General features: G+C 31.8%; 1 protein-coding gene across 3 annotated transcripts in view; it reads left to right on the top strand.

Annotated features, from left to right (window-relative positions):
• Positions 1-22,500, top strand: part of LOC137646790 (zwei Ig domain protein zig-8-like) — a 33,170-nt gene that overhangs the window by 7,855 nt on the left and 2,815 nt on the right. Inside the window, exons 2-6 of one of the 3 annotated variants that reach the window (XM_068379879.1) lie at positions 12,263-12,742; positions 14,940-15,142; positions 15,412-15,489; positions 16,038-16,170; positions 20,628-20,717. In XM_068379879.1, the coding sequence (XP_068235980.1) occupies positions 12,622-12,742; positions 14,940-15,142; positions 15,412-15,489; positions 16,038-16,170; positions 20,628-20,717 (625 nt within the window). In that variant the 5' untranslated portion in view covers positions 12,263-12,621. Of the gene's footprint in view, positions 1-11,933; positions 12,743-14,939; positions 15,143-15,408; positions 15,490-16,037; positions 16,171-20,627; positions 20,718-22,500 lie in introns of those variants that run through there. The other 2 variants (XM_068379877.1, XM_068379878.1) reach the window with 2 other exon arrangements.

Genomic DNA, 22,500 nt, shown 5'->3' with positions numbered 1-22,500 from the left:
ATTATTATTATTATTATTATTATTAATTGCTAAGCTACAACCCTAGTTGGAAAAGCACAATGCTATAAGCCCAGGGGCCCCAACAGGGAAAATAGCCCAGTGAGGAAAGGAAAAGAGAAAAATTAAATTTTTAAGAAGAGTAACAATATTAAAATTAATATCTCCTTTACAAACTATAAACACTTTAACAAAACAAGAGGAGGAGTAATAAGATGGTATAGTGTGCGCGAGTGTACCCTCAAGCAAGAGAACTCTATCCCAAGTCAGTGGAAGACCATGGTACAGAGGCTATAGCACTACTCAAGACTAGAGAACAATGGTTTGATTTTGGAGTGTCCATCTCCAAGAAGAGCTGCTTACCATAGCTAAAGAGTCCCTTCTACCCCTACCAAGAGGAAAGTGGCCACTGAAAAATTACAGAGCAGTAACCCCTTGGGTGAAGAAGAATTGTTTGGTAATCTTGAGTGTTGTCAGTTGTATGAGGACAATAGAGAATATGTAAAGAATATGCCAGACTATTCGGTGTGTGTGTGTGTGAGTGTGTGTAGGCAAAAGGGAAAATTAACTGTAACCATAGAGAAGGATAAGATGTAGTACTGTCTGGCCAGTTAAAGGACCCCATAACTCTCTAGCAGTAGTATCTCACCGGGTGGATGGTGCCCTGGCCAATTGAATGATGACTCTGATAATTTAGACATGGGTGCAGTGTTGAAATTAATGCCAAAATTTGATGAGGAAGATGTAACAAAATATTTTGTGTCTTTTGAAAAGTTAATGAACAGCGTAGGTTATCCCAAAAATAAGTGGACTTTGCATTTACAGTAAGTCTTAGCGGTAGGGCACTCTCTGTGTATAGTTGTATATCATATCTAAGGATGAAAGTGAGGACTATTATATTGGTAAAGAAACTGTTCTTAGTGCATACAGGTCAGTACCAGAAGCGTACTGTAAAAAAATTTAGAAGTTTGAAAAGGGATGAGATTAGTAATTATGTAGAATACGGAAAGAAGTTAGAAAGATAATTTTGTGATTGGTTAACTTCTCCTGATATGATAGTTTTGATGATCTCAAAAACTTAGTTTTGCTAGAAATCTTCAAACATAGCATATCTCCAGATATTAAGTTATATATAGAAGATAGGCGGGAAAAATCTTTAATAGATGGAACAAGGTTGGCAGATGAGTACAGTCTCACTCAAAGTTTAAGTGATAGTTAGAAGAAAAATAATCCTTCGTTTGGTAAGATGCAACATAGTAAGAGTAGTTTTAGCAATAGTACCACAGGGAAATATGATTATTATTATTATTGTTATGCATGTGGAAAACCAGGTCATACTTCCAGGTTCTGTAAGAGCAAATGGGAAGGTAGTAGGTCAGAGATAATTTGTTATCGATGTAATAAGAAAAGGGCATATAGCAAGGAATTGTATAGTAGAGGAGAAGAATGTCAAGAAACCAATGTCTCTAGTTAATAGCTTTCGTCAAGCAGGAGTGACATTATAAAAGAAACTAGGTAATATTTATGGAGATTTTTTTCTGAAGGTACAGTTTCTTCGCTTGAAGGAGGGGATTCGAGAGAAGTTGTCTTGCTTAGGGACACCGGGACGGCCGTTTCCCTCATTAGGAAAAAGAGTGGGATTCCGAACACTTTCCATATTTGTCATTTGTTGAAGATGAACTTAAAAAGTCAGGGAATGTCAAGAGATGTAAAACTAGTACTTATAGACTATTTGCCTGTTGACGGCATTGACACTATTGTCAGTAATGATTTAAATTCATCCAAATTTGTGAATCCTACTTTAAGTGAGGTTCTAGTGCCTGAAATGGCAGTAACTAGGTCAGGTTTAGATACAGATATACACTACGGTCATAGTTTGTTCGAGGATTCGAACGTGTGTGATGGAGGCGGTGAGGTTGATCTTAGCAAAGTGTGGGGCTGAGAAGACCGACTCCATCGGTATTGATGATGTTAGCCAAGAGGATGATGTACCTGGCGAAAGTAGTGACGTAGACGTAGTCGATGCAGTGGGTTCAAGTGATAGTTACTGCAATGGTTTAGGTACTATCATTTTTAATAGAGAACTAATTAAGTTACAGAGAGAGGATGAAACACTCGAATTTTTTAAAGTGAATTGGATGATCATCCCGATAATGTTTGCAAGGAAACCTCTTGTTTAAAACACGAAATTTTGTGTCACTATGTTCGTCCCACGGCAGTTAGCAAAGAGGAAGTTATAGAACAATTAGTAATTCGTAGGAAGGTTCGCGAATTAATTTTGAAATTAGCACATGATGATCAAGGACATTTAGGGGTGAATAAAACTTTCAAGTGTATAAGTAAGACCTACTTTTGGCCGAGGATGAAAAGTGACGGGAAGAGATAGGAATTAAGCTGTCACGAATGTCAAATTGCTGGTAAACCTAATCAAGTAATTCCCAGGGCTCCCTTATGTAATATTCCATCAGTGGGAGAACCTTTTGAGAATGTAGTAATTGATATAGTTGGAGCTTTGCCTAGAAGTAAAGGAGGGAATATATACCTATTAACAATCATTTACAGACTAACCTGTTATCCAGAAACAACACCAGTAAGGTGTCCGGTCAATTCGTCGACGGCAATTCGTCGTTGCTCAATTCGTCGTTGCTCAATTGATCGTAGCTCAATTTGTCCCCAAGTCAATTCGTTGTTGGGCAAATCGTCGAGTTCAATGATTTATTTTCACATTCTCTACACTCCTTTTTTTTTTGTCTTACATATTGGACCCTTTTTGGTTCCTCAAAAAAGAAATTGTCTAATGGCAATTTTAGTTCAAAAGTACTTTTTAAAACTTTGCTCCTTAAAAAAAAAAAGAATTGTCTAACGATAATTTTAGCTCAAAAGTACTTTTTAAAACTTTGCTCCTTAAAAAAAGAATTGTATAGCGATAATTTTAGCTTGAAAGTAGTTTTTAGAAACTTTGCTTCTAATATTGCATCTTTTTTAGGAAAGGGGGAAGTTACAAAATAAATATAAAAAAAGTGTAGTGTTTATTTTCAGTCAAATTTATAGTACAAGATAATATATAATGAAAATAGTAGACAAGATACGATAAAATTCTTATAAATTTTGGTTAAGCATTTAATTTCTAAAATTTAAGATTGTGTGCGATTGTTTTCAGAAAGGTAATTTTTTGGTTGGGATCATATCTCTCCATGTCATTCTTTAAATGCAAATTAATTTCTCTATATTTTTTATTTTGCATTGGCTCATCTCCTTGGATAAATTTCTACAGTTTGGAACTAGCAAACCTTTCCTCACATTTCAAAACATCTATGAGCTTCCAAATATTTGGATGACTCATATTCACTGTGTCTTTTAGAGCGCTGTGGTAGGCTTCTAAATTTTTTGTAGTTCTAGCAATCCCAGACATGCAGCTATCCCAAACATTCCAAATAGTTATTGGATATGGTGGTTCAAGACGTCGCCTCCTTTCTCCTCTTCCTCTAAGGGGTCCTATGTAATTATTCTCAAAATAGGAAACTACTGACTGTGGCATATCATCATCATCTACAAGTTCCTCGTAGCCATCGACAACTGTCATCTTGGTGATATCTTCTCTTCATTCCTTCTTGAACTATATGCTTGGACACATTTTACCCTAAATGAAACAAGCAGCACGCTAAATTGGAGGCAGGAAACGATTCAAGAAATCCATTATGCGCTGCTTTTTTAAAAGCCATAAGTATGCAATCTGGGCATTCGTCCTGCAGCAATTCATTTATTTTGGCAAAAAGTCTATTATATGTGTTTTGGCTTTTGTTTGATAGTAATGCAAACAATCGTGGGACATTTTAATTATCGATCTGTACGTGCACTATATATAATTGAAAAATATACTAGAACAGCATTGAAATGTTCTGTCTGCCGCCCAAATCTTGTACACTTTTAAATGTCTTAGTGCTTCAACACTTGCAAATATCAATATTCTGCTTGAATCTTCGATTCCACTATCATACTTTAAAAGAAATTTCATTAGTGTCTAAGCATGAGTATTCACTTGGAATGGAGAACCCAACATTTGTTTGTGGGGTTGGGGGATAATTAAAATCTGCTTGCCTCCAACGTCTGATATTCTTATTGAGTTGTTCCAACCGAGGAATTTGTGATAAAGCACATTCGTTTAACTTTTCAACTTTACCAGAAATTATTGAGCGAGGTGCATCATGAGATGAAATTGACTTTACTTTAATATTTGAGACCAAAGTCTTCGCATTTACCTCGGCGGCTGTTGAAGCGTGATTGTGGATACCAACCTTCTTAATCTCTATATAGTTTTCATCAGTATGAAGTCTCGCCTTGCATGCACGATTTTCACACCTCCAGTAGATCTTCAGTCTGTCTGCACTCTCCTTATTCTTAGTATATATATAATTGTCTTCATCAACAACTTTGTTTTTTCCTTTCTCTGAAATTAAAATCTTGCAGGTAGCCATGTTGTTGGATGGGTATATTCTTTAGGAGTAACTCTATCTAAGTAAATACCTTTTGTTTCTAACTGTCCAAAACAGGAAAATAATAAATAAAACAGTTAAACAACCTAGTGTCTTTTAACTTGGGGACAAATTGCCCAACGACGAATTGACTTGGGGATAAATTGAGCAACGATGAATTGAGCGGGACGAATTGGGCAACGACGAATTCACCAGGGACGAATTGCCCTAGCACCACCAGTAAGAAGCTGCAATGCGAAAACTGTAGTTAAACATTTCTTGAACTATTTTTCCAAGTTTGGTCTGCCTTGCATTATACAAACTGATGATGGCAGTAATTTTGTGTCCAAATATTTCAAAGACAAAATGAAAGAGCTAGGTATCAAACTTGTAATTCCCACACCGTATAACCCAGAGTCGCAAGGGATTGTAGAACGTTTCCATCAAACATTAAAAAGTTGCTTACGAAAATTATGTAATAACTTTGAACAAGATTGGGAAGAAAACTACCTTTTGTCTTGTTAGCCTTACGATTGGCACCTAATGACACTGCAGGATTTAGTCCTTTTGAAGTGCTGTTCGGTCACACCGCTAAAGGACCTTTAGAAATTTTAAAGTGCAAATTAATGCTTCATGAGGGTAGAGAGGACTACATTAAAAATTTAGAGACTTACGAGGAGAGTTTAAGGAAAGCTTGGAAATTAGCCATAGAAAACGAGAGCAACAGCCAAGGGGAAACTAAAAGAAGATGCAATCTTGAGGCAAAGGAGAGAAATTTCCGTGTAGGAGATAAGTCTTAGTATCAATTCAGAAAGAAGGTCCTTCATTATCTAATACGCCAGAAGGTCCTTTTCCTATTTTAGAAAAAAAGGGGCAATTTAAATTATTTAATTGAATTTTATAATGTTTTTTTTTTTTTAAATTATCCAAAAAAAAAACTGTTGGTGATAAATTAGGTTTAACTAATCTTTTAAAACACGATATTGAGTTACAGGACGCAAAACCCATTAGACAAAATTCGTACTGTTTGAGTCTAGAGAAGGCAAATTCAGTACGAAAGGAAATTAAGTATAAGGTAGAATAGATAATGATTTCATAGTTCTGGTAAAATAAGGAAGATGAGCCAGATATGTTGTGCATTGATTTCAGAAAATTAAAGTGTTACTAAGCAAAGTAGTTTTCCACTTCCCAGGATCGCCGATTGCTTAGATAGGATCGGGAATCCTAAATTCATCTCAAAGCTTGATTTGGCCAAAGGATCTTGGCAAGTACCTCTAAGTAGACGAGCTAGGAAAATATCCGTTTTTATAACACCGTTCGGTAGTTATGAACCTAAAGTAAAGCCTTTTGGGTTAATAAATGCATCCAGTACTTTCCAAAGATTGATTATTATAGTTTTAAGTGGTATTGATAACTGTGTCGTGTATTTAGATGATCTTGTTATATTTTTAGAAACTTGGGAAGAACATTTACGAATTTTAGCTAAAGTCCTGACAGCCCTTCAAAAAGCAAACCTATCATTAGATTCAAAGAAATGCTAATTTGGGAAAACCTCTATAATATAATTAGAGCATAAAGTGGGTCTCAGTGAGATTTGTCCAAAAAAAATAGGAACACAGAAGCTATCATCAATTTCCCAATCCCAGCAACTAAAGAGCAGGCCATGAGATTTCTCGGGATGGTTTCATATTTCCGTAGATTTGCACCCAATTTTTCAGGGATAAGCGCTCCCATAACTAATCTTTTGAAGAAAGGACGAAGTTTTTTATTTGATGAGGAATGTGTAAAAGCTTTCAATAGATTAAAGGCCGTAATGCTTCCAGAGCCAGTATTATTGATACCTGATTTTAGCAAGGAATTTGATTTAGCGATCGATACTAGTGACATTGGCATAGGAAGAGTATTGTTGCAATAAATAAACGTGATGAAGCACCCAGTCACTTATATTCAAATAAACTGAATAAATCTCAACAAAATTATTCAACTATTGCGAAGGAATTGTTAAGTTTAGTTTCAGACCTGCAGCGCTTTGAGATTTATGTACATAGTAGTCCTGTTTTAACTGTGTATACTGACCACAATACGTTAGCTTATTTAGAAAGATTAAAGAATAAGAATAAACGTCACATGCGTTGGAGTTGAGAGCTAAAAGATTATAATTCTAAGATAATTCATATAAAAGGAAAGATTAATATCATAGCTGATAGCCTTTCGAGAGATTTTTCAGAATAAGAGAAACGTCTGTTTAGTTTTTTTCACATCAACGAATTAGGAGTTTTTTGTTTTGTAGCACTGCAGTTTTGTGTTGTGTAAACGGAGTGTGAAAGAAGAATGTTTTGTTTGCTGGTGTTATATATATATATATATATATATATATATATATATATATATATATATATATATATATATATACTTATACATAAATAAATATATATTATATACATATATATACAGTATATATATATATATATATATATATATATATATATATATATATATATATATATACATATATATATATATATATATATATATATATATATATATTTATATATATATATATATATATATATATATATGTATATATATATATATATATATATATATATATACATATATATACATACATATATGTATATATACATATACATGCATATATTATATATATATATATATATATATATATATATATATATATATATATGTATATATAAGAGGTATATATATATAAATATATATATATATATATATATATATATATATATATATATATAGTATATATATATATGTATATATATATATATATATATATATATATATATATATGTATGTATACATAAATATATACATGTATATATATATATATATATATATATATATATATATATATATATATATATTGTAATCATCATTACTAGCTAAGCTACAACCCTAGTTAGAAAAGCATAATTGTCATGGGTAGATACAATACTATTAAAGGGATATGTTACTAAAAGACAAACATATCTATTCCCAAAGTGTGAGCAGTGAGACGAGATTCAACTACCGTATTGTTTGGTCAAACCTATCATCACTCCACCCATACATGGGTATATAAATTTCAAGAAGAGTTTGTCCAAGGGAGATAGGACAGGACATAAGACAAGAGAGAAACTATGTCCAAAGCAGATGAGAACTAAGCCCTGGCGTGATAAGAAGCAGAGAAGACCAGAGTCTGATAGAGCCAGTTTTCAACCTTCCCTTCAGACGACAAATACTTATCTCCAAATCCTGTTATGGCCGAGAAGAAGAAACAAAGTGAAGTAGCCAGCCCTCCCTGCTTGTGCCATGAAGTAGCCACACTGCCTGCAGCCTGGCCTTAGTTCAACACTATCATCAAATTCTTGGAGAAGACTTCTGATGTCGCATCTTGAGGCCACCCTATCCGTGACGTTTTCGAATCCAGTCAACATGCATGTTTCATCTGAATTTCAGACGCTCTTCTGTAATGTTCTCTAGCCTGAAGTAACTGTACCATTTCTTAATTATTTCCACCTTAATGACTGTTCTCCCTTACCTATAAATGTTCTGACTGGTTTGATTTGTCAGTTAAAGTAACCGAAGAAGTATCATTGATTTTCTTCATAATCTTTTAATAAACGTTTTATGTTTTTGTGTGAGTTTCTTTATATCCATTCCCCGTGTTTTATTTGGATGTTGCCGAACAATCTTATTTTAATTAAAAGAGCCTGTAACGATTTTAAGATCGTAACAATGATGCTATAAGATCAAGGGCTGCATCCGGGAAAAATAGCTTAGTGAGGGAAGAGATAGAAGTGAGCCCCAGTGTACCTTAAGCAAGAGAACTCTAACCGAAGACTGTGGAAAACTGTGGTACAGGGACTAGAGAGTTTTCATTTTTTGGAGTCTCCTGACCTAGAAGAACTGCTTAACATACCTAAAGAGTCTCTTCTCCCATTACCAAGTGCAAAGTAGCCACTGAACAATTACAGTGCAGTACTTAACCCCTTGAGTGAATAAGAATTTTTCTGTAATTTTATTGTTGTTAGGTATATGAGCAAAGATGGGAATGGGTGAAGAATAGGCGAGATATTCGGTATGTATGTAACCAGACAGGGATCTAATGTAGTACTTACTGGCCAGTCAACGAACCTGAGAATTCTCTGGTGATAGTATCTCCAACAGATTTAGTAGATTTGAGAACAAAACCCTCAGAAGAATTTTGTCAGTATAGGATTAGAAATTAAATTATAAGAGAGATTGAGGGCCATATGTGGATGAAATCTTAGTGACGCGTAGATGGAGATGGTTTGGGCATGCTCTTCACACTCCCTAAGGGAGATTAGTTCACCAAACGTTTAACTGGGGCCCACAAGGCACTAGAAGAGATCGAAAACCCAAGCCTACATGGCTGAGGACTATCAAGCGTGAAGTAGGAGATGATGAATGTAGAAGTTTTGAATTAAAATCTCAAGATTGAGACGACGGGTGAAATCTCATCGAGGCCTTTTGCATTATAGGCGTAGGAGGTGATGAGTCTCTCTACATGCGGCTAGTGCCTTGTCTAACTTACTACCAGATAACTGTTACTTAGTTTTACTAATAATTGAAATGATTAGTGGCTAAATAAGGTTTCCGATCTCCTGAAAACTATGATTAGTTTACTTTGAAATTATTATATTGAGGCGCTAATAAAAAGAAATATTCTTTCTACTAAATATAGTTTTAGTGAGAACTGCTTATGCCCTTTCTCGTGAATTTTTCTATTAATATAAATTAGCAATATATTTCTCTTTTTGATATTTTCGTCGAAGTAAAAATACTACTCCATCAGGTAAATATCACTGTTTTTCTAGCACTGGCGATTTTGGAAAATTTTCTGTAACTTTTATAATAATATCCTTAGATTTTTTCTAAAATGTTTAGCATCTGAATATAAATGCTCTCGAAATTACTGTTAATCTTAACCTCGTTAATCATGAGGCCATTGTTTTCAAACTTGAAGAGAGAAAAGTTCGTTCAATAGATCACTGGGATCTACAGTAAATAAAGGAATTTCCTCGTTTAATGTGATTCATTGGAGAAATAGTTCTTATAACACACAGCTGCATTTAGTGGTTTGGTTCTAAAAAATTAATTAGTATGCTGCTTATGTATATGATAATAATTTCTTAAGTTTATAAGTCCACCGACTGGATATATTTAAAAATATTAGTTGAAATATGCAAATAGATCTTATGACGCAGGTTTGAAAACAATTTTGGACAGACGATTAAAAATAATCATCTCTCTCTCTCTCTCTCTCTCTCTCTCTCTCTCTCTCTCTCTCTCTCTCTCTCTCTCTCTCTCTCTCAACGAAATGTTGCATTTCTCCTAAAACTCTATCTCATCCTTTTATCGACAGGAAATCCAATATAGCAATAAATCCCCTCCTTTATTTTTAGAGCAACCTTTTAGTCTCACTCTGTTTGAAGATTGAAAAAAGTTGCAAAGTTAATTGTCTATATATTTTTTTGAGTTTTTAGACAGTTTTCGTTAACAACGCAATCCTACTTTTTCTCTCCTACGATGGAACTTGTTGGACGTGCATACAAAGTAATTGTTTTTGTTAAGGGTTCCCCACAATCAGTGTGTTCGAAAAATTCATGTTAGTTAGGTTTTCCGCTTCTGTTATTGCGTTGGAAGCTACCCTGTCGAATATATTCTTTTTATTTGCATGCAAAAACCATTAGAGATATCTTTCTTCTCATTTTCTTTAATTAAACACTATTCATTCCTGAAGTACACAAATTCATGCCTTATCAAGCAGATTTATACTATTTTACCCTAATATTTTCACAATTATTTTAATATTCAGTATAATGAAATATGTATTGGCCATCTTTTTTCATACATTATGTTATATTGAATCTCCGCAGTAAAGTATATATAAATAGGAGAAAGACAGAGATGATGAGAACGGAATATACAATGGAAGATGAAATATCATTAAAAGGAGAAAGGATTAATGAGGTAGAATCATTTAAATATCTAAGTACTACGTTCTCTAATGCAGGATCTTTATAAGTTGAGTTTAATGGAAGATTGAAGAAAGAAAATCAGACAATGGCTAGGTTAAGTAAAATCAGGAAATCCAATCGCCTGAAATTACAAATAAAAATCAGTTAATGAGATCTGTATTACTGTATGGAAATGATTCCTGGTATAACAAGGAAACAATATACAATAGATTTTGTAGATTTGAGAACAAAGCTCTCGGAATAATATTGGGAGTTAAATGGCCGGACAGGATTAGAAATTAAACTATAAGAGAGCTTGTGGATAAAATCATAATAAGGTGTAGATGGAGATGATTTGGGCATGCTCTTCGCAATCACCAAGAGAGATTAGTTCACCAAACTTTCAACTTAGCTCCACAAAGCACTAGAAGGGTTGAAAGACCCAGGCCTACATGACGGAAGACTATGCAGCAAGAAGTGAGAGATGATGAATAGAGAAGTATTGATCTAAAAGCTCAATATAAAGATGACTGACGAAATCTAATTGAGTCCCCTTACGTCAACAGGCGTAGGCGTAGGAGGAGATAATGATGATGATGATGCTGATGGTGATATAATATTTATGTATACACATTGTATATATATATATTATATATATATATATATATATATATTATATATATATATAATATATATATATAATATATATATATATATATATAAATATATATATATATATATATATATATATACTAAAACATGTATATATATATATATATATATATAAATATATATATTATATATATATATATATACATATATATATATATATATATATATATATATATATATATATATATATATATATATGTATATATAATATATAATATATATATATGTATATATATATATGTGTGTATATATATATATACATATATATATATGTATATATATATATATATATATATATTTATATACACATGTATATATATATATATATATACACACCCATATATATATATATATATATACATGTATATATATATATATATATATTTATTTATATATACACTATATATATAGAATCGTGTGAGTGTTTGTGTTCGTGCAAATCACGGAAACTGAAACATGAGATATATATAAATGTGTATATATATATATATATATATATATACATATATATATATATATATATATATATATATATATGTATGTATGTATGTATATGCGTGTGTGTATAAATACTCGGTTTATTTATGTGTATGTGTGTGACTGTAAATATATGTGTATATGTGTGTATTTCTGTGTGAATATTCCTATTACCGTTGCAGTATTTTTTTTTTCAAGTTTATTACTGCGTTGTTTTGTTAATGTTATTTTTCATTTATGAATTCCATTAAACATAATTGATTATCTGTGTCTTTCAACATTTCAGCATTTTTTATAACAGAAAAAAAGGTGGAAATAGAATATCATAATTATTTTTTTCATTTGCATAGACAAAAGATCAAAAGCCCCCTTGTACCCGCGAGTTTAAGCTGTTTACCAGGGAGGTTACTTCTGTGGTTGGGCTTGCCAGGGTGACGTTGTAATGAACATCTCTCCGTCCCGGTGAAATAGGACCTGCATCATTATATTATCTTTTAGCCACAACCTTCAATCATTGGAGTACTTCAACGAAACTTTTGGAAAGATTTGTAATAAATCAAAATTTGTTTTTTTTTCCTTTTTCTTTTTCTTCAAAGTGGATTTTAATTGGAGTAAATTAAATCCTAAAACCTATTCTACTCAAAGGTTTATAGTGAACATTTGCAAGTGATTATGTTATATCATCTCATAACATGTGAAGTTAAGTAGAATTTTGACAATTAATATTGAAAAAAAAGTGAAGGAAAGTTGAATTATTTGTCATAGAATATGATAAAAGTCAAGTTTGTTATGCTGAAGGAAATAACTGAAGGTAGAGTGAAATATGTGAGACATTACCCCAATTTTAAATTCATGTAAAAAATGTGAATAAAAAAACATTTACCGATAGAAAGAAAAATATACTCTGATTAGAAAAAAAATTATAGAGAAAAATCAGATTTTACTGTACAAACCTCGAAACTATTCAAAGTAACTATTTTGAAAACCGTAAATCTCTGCGATTGATGGAGGGAAATATGAGGTGGCAGCAGAAACTGTGTTGTTGGAACAAAGGTTTTGTAGAGAACCTTCTCTCCTTCTGGGTCGTGATGCTTGTGGCTGGCTCTGCGTCCACTTCACACTTTGGTAAGTGTTTTGGACAGTCATACATTTCACTTATATATATATATATATATATATATATATATATATATATATATATATATATATATATATATATATATATATATATATATATATTATATGTATATATATACATATATATATATATATATATATATATATATATGTGTGTGTGTGTGTGTGTGTATGTGTGTGTGTTTGTGTGTATATGTGTGTGTGTGGTGGATTGTTCGGCACCACGTCCTTGAAGACTGGCCCTTAATGGCCTTATACAAAGGGGTCACTTTTTTACCTTACTATCCAAAGGGGGCCACTAAACACAACAGCCCGCTTATTGTTGTGTATCTTATAACATGCCAGCCCACACCATCACTTCCACAAGGAGTAAGTAAAGTTGCAGTGCTGAATAACTTATTAACTTGAATCCTTTTAGTACAAGTAAGTTACAATTAGTCAAAATAAATTTGGTCTTCTTCACAGCCGTTCAATTGGTTTCCACATAACACAATACAGTAGCTTGGTATAGTGATTAAACCAGTTCACAATTAAATCAACGGTTTATATAGTGGTAGTCGCAGCTGAAATGGTTTCTTCTTTATGGCTGTCAAACTTCTTCTCGTTATAGTGCAGCTGTTCTTATTACGATGGCTGTAGCTGTTCTCGGTGTGGTCGTTATAACTGTTCTGCTTTCCCAGTCTCAAGTAATGTCCCACTGTGGGTAGAACGGGAGGCGGGCATTTTCTTTCTGTAGGGTGAAGTGGTGAGGTCAACCAAGGCCGTCAACCCATGGATGCATTCATTGGCCGCAGTGAACAAAATGGTATTGTCTGGAATGAAAAGACACGATTGGGTAGACAATGCCAAGAAAGGAGGTTCTTAAGAGTTTAAACTATGGGCCAGGAAATTTAGTTTGAGGGGAAATGTAGCTGACACGAAAATGATAAGCCGATTACATAGGGAAAGCGTTGAAGCAGGCAGATTGAAGCCTTTGCTTTAGAGGACTGGAGGGGTTATTACCAATCCGATGGTCAAAGGTCAGGTCGGAGAAGGGTAAAGATTTAATCAAAATATCAGTGGGGAGTTCACTCAGTTGAATTACAGGTAGAAATTTACGAGGGATGACTGTGTGGAAGGATTAGGTAGAGATTTAATTGAAATAAAAGCGGGGGGGGGAGGGGTTGAGAAAACGACCAATTAAGCAAAAGATAAGTAGGTTTATGCTGGCAGCGGAATCTGGCTGCAAGTGTTTCTCTTGGAAGATCTGACAATCCTAGCAACTTAAGGAATTGTCATTTTTATAAGACGGCTTTGCCTTAATCTCTTTCGGGATTTTAAGATTCAGGTGTCGCTCGAGAAGGTATTTTATATGAGCATAAGGTGTCAGTTAATCAGGCATTTAGCAATAACAATAGTGATATCAAAGTGCAACAGGTTTAATGAGAGGGGGGTTAAAAAGTTATTAATTTTGATACCAAATACGGATATATAAGGCTGTTTAAACCTAATAGCATATAAAAAGTGATATGAATTTGTTAGTAGCACTCTTAATTCTAATACTAACCAATTCAGTACTTGGCATACGAGATCCCTTTTGTTTAAAATCCTTGTACGATTTCGGTGTATTTCAATTTAAACCGAATAGCATATTAGAAATAAGAAAAATTTGTTAGTAGCGCACATGATTTCAATATTAACTAGTTCAACACTTATTGCAAGGATTCTTATTTTAGGGTGACATATATATATATATATATATATATATATATATTTGTGCGTGTGTGTGTGTGTGTGTGTGTATGATTCTTTATTAACCCTCTTAAAGAATACTTTATTAATTTCAACAAGATCCTGTTCGTACTAAATTTTTAGGACATATGAAAGATTGACGACTGATTAGTGGTATCACCAATCTGAAACGACTATAATACTGGCTTTTATAATGAGTCATTAATATGATAGAAGTGTCACTTTTCAGACTGTCTAAGGCTTCTTATGTATGTTTATGCACGTGTAATAATACCAATATAATTGCGAGTAATATTCAAATATTAGATAACACAAAGCAAAGTAAGATCTAAACATAACTATAGAACAGCATAATCATTTATATAAAATATGTTCATTCTCTATATGCCATTCCATCCCCTTGAGAACACCCATCTCCAAGAAGATTCTGACGCTCTTTACTTCCTTCTGCAAGGTCACCAGAGAGAGGGAAGCCTAAGCGCCGACTCCGCATCATCCTATCTGTTGGCGCAGAGCCCCGCAGGAGTGAAGAAATCTGCCAATGGAGCTAGAGGTCCTCATTTCCTTATCAACCTTGAAACCAAGAGGAATGTCACCACAACAGTTGACCAGACGGCTTATCTCCATTGCCATGTTGCGGAGTTGGGAGATACAGCGGTAGGTTACTCTTATCAAGTGGGATATAAGGCAGATTTTCATTATGCTACTGTACAGTATATTCCTTTATTTTTCTAATTCTTCATCTTATGTAAATCTTATACATTTTTAGATACTGATTTATTTTAATAATAATAATAATAATAATAATAATAATAATAATAATAATAATAATAATAATAATAATAATAATAATAATAATAACCTTTCAATACTATAAATGTGCTTAGTGCCTTTTTTTTTTCATTGTTGTTTGATCTACTCAGCAGGTTTCATGGATCAGGAAGCGAGATTTACACGTGCTGAGTTCAGGCCAAGTTGTATTTGCTTCTGATCAGCGTTTCCAGGTTTGTATTGGAAGAAGGCGAGATGGAAAAAAGAAGTCTATACAATATCAGACTTTCTATCTCAAATAGTATAAATCTTCTTTTCTTTTTGTATATGCATTATAATATATACATTAATGCAGTGTATAGAAGTTCATTTAAGTTATAAAAAAATACAATTATTCTAAATGTAGCCATAATGCCTTTATATATATATATATATATATATATATATACATACATATATATATATATATATATATTCATTTAAGTTAGTAAAATATGTAATTGTCTGATAACTATTTATTAATACATTATATGTATATATACATACATACATACATACATATATATATATATATATATATATATACATATGGGTGTGTAATATTGTAGTGCATAAACTTTCCTTCAAATTAGGTATATATACATTTTTTTAACACTAGACAATCCACAGTATTTCAAAACCCAATAATCAAAACTTTACATTTAATTCTTTATAGTTCAGAAAGAGACCATCATTATAAACCAAAGAATCTTACAACTTTCAAAGGCCTTGCACATTTCAGGTGCTGCATCCAATAGACTCTGATGAGTGGACGTTGCAGATCAAGTACGCTCAGCGCAGGGACGCTGGTGTCTACGAGTGTCAGGTCAACACAGAACCCAAGATCTCCAGGTCCTACTTCCTCAATGTAGTCGGTAAGTAAGCGATGAGACCCACCAATGTACGAAGGATACTTTGGATTCCCAACGACAGATTGGGTGTATTCTGCTTTTCACTTTCTATTTCACAATACATTTTTTTAGGAACGTGTGGTTTATAATAACGGACTATTTAGCATTTTTATCTTTTTATTCCATATTGAAATTGCGTCTTTCACATTTTCTTTTACATTAAAATGGCTTAATTAAGAAAGTATGGATAATATAATAATAACTTCGTTTGCATCTTTCACTTTCATTCTTTACAGTATAATTACTTAAGAAAATGACGGAAAATAACAATTGCTTCTTTTTATATATATAATCTTATTTCAAACTGAAATTGGTCAAGAGAATTGGAAGAATTTAAGTATCACTTCTTTTGCGTTTTCACCTTTAACAGTTAAATTGCTCAAGAAACTAGCGGGAAAATACTAATTGCTTCTTTTGCATCTTTCTCTTTTTCTGTTGCATTAAAATTGCTTATGAAAATGAGGAAGATGTAAATATTAATCGGTTTTATCTTCACGCTTTTCTTGTACAGTGATATTGCTTTACTTTAATTTAGAAGAGACATAATATTATTTCAATAACTTAAGAAGGAAATAAAAAAAAAGAAATTGAGAGATGAAAGGGCTACGTTTTATTTCATAAAATATCTCTATTTTCATAGATGTACGAGAGGAGGAATTTCTTCTAGAAATATCTTTTCTAATATATTATGTTGCTCTCTTTTCATATTTCTACCATATTCTTCCTTTTTAGTAAACTGGTTTTTTATGATCACATGTTGCCGATACACAAAAGAATGAAATAATCTCAGTTATAGAAGTGTCTTATTTTTAATGAATCAATATTATAGCAGATCTCAGCTGAATATATTTATTATAATGCTATATCTGTAATGTTATATCTTTATGAAGAATATCTTTTACATGCAAAAAATAACAATACAGAGCAAAGCATCAATGAATAGACTTGGAAACAGTTAACAAATTCTATTACGTATAACTTCCATTCACTTATTTTTGCTGTTGAACTTATTAGAATGCAGGTTACTAATGATGTTAGTAACCTTTCGGTTTACTTGCAAAGATACAATCAGTTGTAAATTATCATATGTATATTTTACAGCACAATGACTTTAAATTGCCAATTATGCATATTTTTTTATGGAATATCCTCAATTAGCTTTGTATTATTTCACCCTTACCATATGCAATACATATCCATCATTACTCGTTTATAATTGCCACTTGCATTCATAAAGATGTGGCTATTAATGTCTCTCCCTTAAGCAACAATTCTGCACCTTCCATCAGTTATGTAGAATTATCTATCAACTATTGTTATAAAGTGTTTATTTATTAACATATCCCAGTGTTATGTGTCTTAAATGCATCAACTTATGAAACTGTAATTTTTGTTTTATGCTTTTTAATTCTTTGAAGCTTCGTGAAGAAATAGAAATATGAAACTATCTTGAAATTATCAACATCATAAAAAACATAAAATTACTGCAGCAAATTTCACATACAAATGGAATATTGGTGCATAAAATTCCTGTTTTCTATGTTGGGTCTCAGAAAACAGAAAAATTTATAAATTCCAAATTTTCTCTTTATGAGAACTTAATAGTGTTTTCTGCTAACTATCAGAGATCTGTTCCAAAGCGATCCAAATTATTTATTTATGATGATTCTCGTATATAAATACCATTACTTTATTAGCCCAAAAATAGTTCAATAAAGAACTTGTCATCCTGCAGAAGTTAGATATAACATTATTAAAAAGTAAATGAGTTATATCAAAGTGAAACTGCATTAGGATTTAATTGATTTATAGGATCTTCTGTGGAAAACACATGTGTCAATATCAAATTAACAAAAAAGTAAGTGAGTCATTTCATAAAAACTATAATAATACTATGTTGAAACAGAGAGAGAGAGAGAGAGAGAGAGAGAGAGAGAGAGAGAGAGAGAGAGAGAGAGAGAGAGAGAGAGAGAGAACAGCCATAAGATTTAACATCTTTTATGCTATATTCCCAAACTATCCTACGTGAAACATTACAGATGATTATAGATGAATGAATGTTGTATATGACTTTCTTTAAATACTCCTGATATTAGCGAACATTTACAGTATATACTTATTCTTTTGTATTCATTTCTTGCATGGGAATAATTTCTTGCTATCGATTAGCAATGTATCTTAAATAAAGATAACTAATTACATCTCTGAATATTGATTTTTCTTCATGAATTTACACTTAGGTTTTAGGAGTTAGAGCTAACATAATGTAATAAAATGACACTGTAAAAATGCCGGTTTCTTTCTGGATAAAAATTTCTATAAACAATAAAGCATTTTAGACTATCATTAATCATTTTATTATTTAGCTATTTTATTTCATAGCTTTAAAAGGTAATAGGATTCGACTAAATATCATTATAAAAATGAAAACTTTAATGCTATGACGATAAAAATTATATCAATCTACAAAATAGAAGTAGACAATTTCAAAGTTTGATATAAATAAATTTTCTTCGAGTATCATCATCCAAGAAATATTCGTTAAACTCTATATGAGTTACTTTCCCGTTCATCTTCTAATAATAATAATAATAATAATAATAATAATAATAATAATGATAATAATAATAATAATAATAATGATAATAATAATAATAATAATAATAATAATAATAATAATAATAATAATAATAATAATTGAATGTAAAATCATAAGTAATCTTGCACCCAGACAACATATGAGGCTGGGGTGTAATCTATCATAATATGAAAGGTAATCAGTTCTGTCCAGGAGGAAGACAATATACGAAAAAACCTAAATCGTGAATTGAATTAGTATGAGCATATTTATAATTGATTTTAATTTGACGCATAAAACATATTTGTGTCATATAAAAATGAATACTATTGTATATAGTTGACTGAAATATACAGTATCTCTGGACAAAAAGAAAAAAAAATTTAAGAAAATAAAATATAATAAATGAAATAGAACATCATATTAAGTATGTAATACATCTAATTAATATTCATAATTATTGAGGTTTGGACAGATGATCTAAAGTGATTGATGTTGAATTCCATATCAAAATAATGATGAAAATGGTTGTAGCTGTTGTTGTTGTTGATGAATCATCAAAAAAGGTCAGTGACCTTTGGCTTGTGAAGTGGGAAAGGTCACTACCAATGAGAAGGTTGGATTGGGTAGGAGATAACCCTTAGAAAGCACTGGATATACGAAAAGGATGAAAAGTTCTATAGTGAACAAAAACCAGTATTTCTACAACAGATCAACAAAGGGAAGGATTACAGATATAAATATACACAGGAATTTGATGGCATAGATGTTGAGTGGGGCTACGCACAGGAATTGACCGTGCAGTTATGGTGTGACACGGTGCACTTCTTCAGAGGGAGGTGTGTCAGGAATTCCTGTGTCCAACTGTACCTTGGGTATATCGAGAGTTAATTTCCATAAGAAAATTTTAACAAAACGTCATCATGATTACAGATCGTAGGTAGAAATTGTAAGGAGTTCATAATCTGATATAATTACGATATAAAAAGTTGATCTCTGAGCTAAAACAATGACGTACAAGATACTCGGATTGCACTACACAGCTTTTAGTAAGGTAAATAAAAAAAAAAAAAAAATCTTTCTAACAGGAGAATTTGGACTTTGATGGAATTTCTCAAATTGTAGGTTGACAGTAAGGAAACGATGGCATCTTAAATTAAACTCAAAAAGGGCACTGAAATATATCTATATAGAATTATCTTTTAAGATATCATTACTCCAATATTGATAAGAAAGAAATCCTCATTTTCCAATTAACAACCAACTAGATTACCATAGGACTGAGAACTTGGGAATAACAAAACAATTTTCAATAGTTGGGCAACGAATAAGTATATCATCATCTATGTATCTTGATTGTTTTTTCATGTAACAAAAATAAATACGAAAGATGTAGCGTGGTAGAATAATAGAAACAGAATCTTTAGTTTACCTTTTTCTCATGTAGTCAAATTACTCGATGCATAAACATAAACAGCAAATTTATAATATCGTTGGAGTGTTATATACATGACTATTAACTCCCAAAACGCGATATGAAGCAAAAGAAAGAAAAAAGTGGAATCTGCTTACTTTGGATAAAGACATAATTAAATGACACATGTCAAAAATACTTTTTGTGAAACATCTATTTGAAAATATTGATATAGAAATAAAATGAATTTATCTTATCGATAAAAGCTGATTTAATTTTGTTGGTAAAAAAACTGTTGTAAAGGTAGGTATTTGAAAGTGATTCTTCCTAAAAAACTAATCAAATTCTGTTTTAGGTGACTGTAACAATGGTGTAATAAAAACCTGTTCGTAAAACTTACTCCAATATTATGTTCTTCTATCTTTCCAGAGTCGAGAGCAAGGATTTTTGGACCTGAATACGTGAAAGCAGGAAGCGCTATTAACCTAACATGCGTTGTCAATCAGCCATCGACACAAAGTAAGTCTCAATTTCGCTTGGGTAATGTTATGTATATTTTCATATTCTGTTGAAAGATGTGATGATGAGTGTGATACAATAGCCTCAATAAACAGTATAATGATCTATAGAGAATATTTTAAGTATGATTAAGTAGACATATCAGTTAATTTTCTTTCATTATCCAGGTGAATTTGTTTTAATGAAAGTAGAATATGAACTTTGACACTTTTTAATTCGATATTTAACATAAACTGAATTGATAAGATTCCTTTTGTAAATGAAATTTGCAATTTTGTATTATGCCTATGCGGTAGTCTTTTGTCATAATTCAATGTTATTCTCTTGCAGTCATTAAGAATTAACTACGCAAGGAATATATCAATGTTAATATGAGAGTTGTGTGAAGTTTTAATTGTTAGAGAGAGAGAGAGAGAGAGAGAGAGAGAGAGAGAGAGAGAGAGAGAGAGAGAGAGAGAGAGAAAGAAGGTGGGGGGGGGGTGCATTGTGCGCTGGTGTCCGAACAATTCGTTGCTGATTTGTCGTAGGACCATTATCAATCTCAGGGCATTTTTTATTAGGGCTATCAGTCTAGACACCTTCCATCGCATCTAAAAACCATAGACAATGAAGTAAGATCATAAAATGCACTTTGAGGAGTCAATTAACTGTAATGCCAATCATGCATATAAAATATATTATATAATAGTCCTTCCAATGGAGCGTATTTCATGAACAATCCTATTAAATAAATTTTTTTTTTAAAGTATAAATTTCGACAATGATTTGTCTCCAGATCTATGCCTAAAACTAATAATAGAATCAGGACCGAAGAATTTTGGTAGTTTACATATTACTAAACAGTGCCATCAGGTTTTGGATAGAACCATGCAAAATACTATTAGCCATCGACAATGATTTCTTCGTAAGTGCATTCACTTCCATGCAATTTAGAATCGGTACTCAGAAAGTCTGAAAAAAATATATAGAAAAATTCAGATAAACTGTTAACCATACCCCGAAGGAAAATATACCTACAATGAGGCAACAAATTTTAGGGTTGGATTGTATCTCATGGAGTTTACATTTGAAAATGATTTTGTATCTTTTGCATGTTTAATTAGAAAGCAAAATGATGGTTACTACTGGAATATTTCTAAAAGTTATCTCCAAACATAATGTTTTTTTAAATATCTAACCTACTTATCGGATCCTAGCTTTTAAGTAACAGAATTATTTTTTTTTATTGAGAATTGATCGAGAAACTCTTAGAATGAAATATGTAATATCAAGTTTTTTTTTCTAATTGTATTTTGATTATAACATATCTAAAAATTGGTTTAAACTTTTTATCGTTATATTTGTTTTCAAAATATTCTCCAGTGAAATTTTGAATCCCTTTCACAAAATAAATTTCATTATTTTGATAAAGAACTTTTATGTAGAAACTTCCCAACGACTAATTGCCTTGATAAAAATGGTCGTAGAGGCAATGAGAGATTAATGATTGCTAGAACCCACCACCTTTCCTCTTTCTTTTGAAAAGAAATTTGTTTTGGAAAAGATCTGAATACTATTTGGTATTTACAAATCCGGAAGGAAACTGCAAAAGCATATAAATTGATAGAAGCCAGAAGGGTAAATCGTTTGTAATCTACATACCAAAATTTGTAAATGCATCTGATATGATTGAACTATTAGATAAAAGTCATCAGTAATCTATAAAGCGATGGCTGTAAATGTTAGTAAAAACAATTCATCCCTCAGTAATCTATCCATCAGAAATAATAATTGCATTTGAAAA

This window comes from Palaemon carinicauda, chromosome 9 (assembly GCF_036898095.1).
Source record: "Palaemon carinicauda isolate YSFRI2023 chromosome 9, ASM3689809v2, whole genome shotgun sequence".
NCBI classification, from domain to species: domain Eukaryota; kingdom Metazoa; phylum Arthropoda; class Malacostraca; order Decapoda; family Palaemonidae; genus Palaemon; species Palaemon carinicauda.
This window is presented reverse-complemented; position numbering and strand designations above follow the sequence as displayed.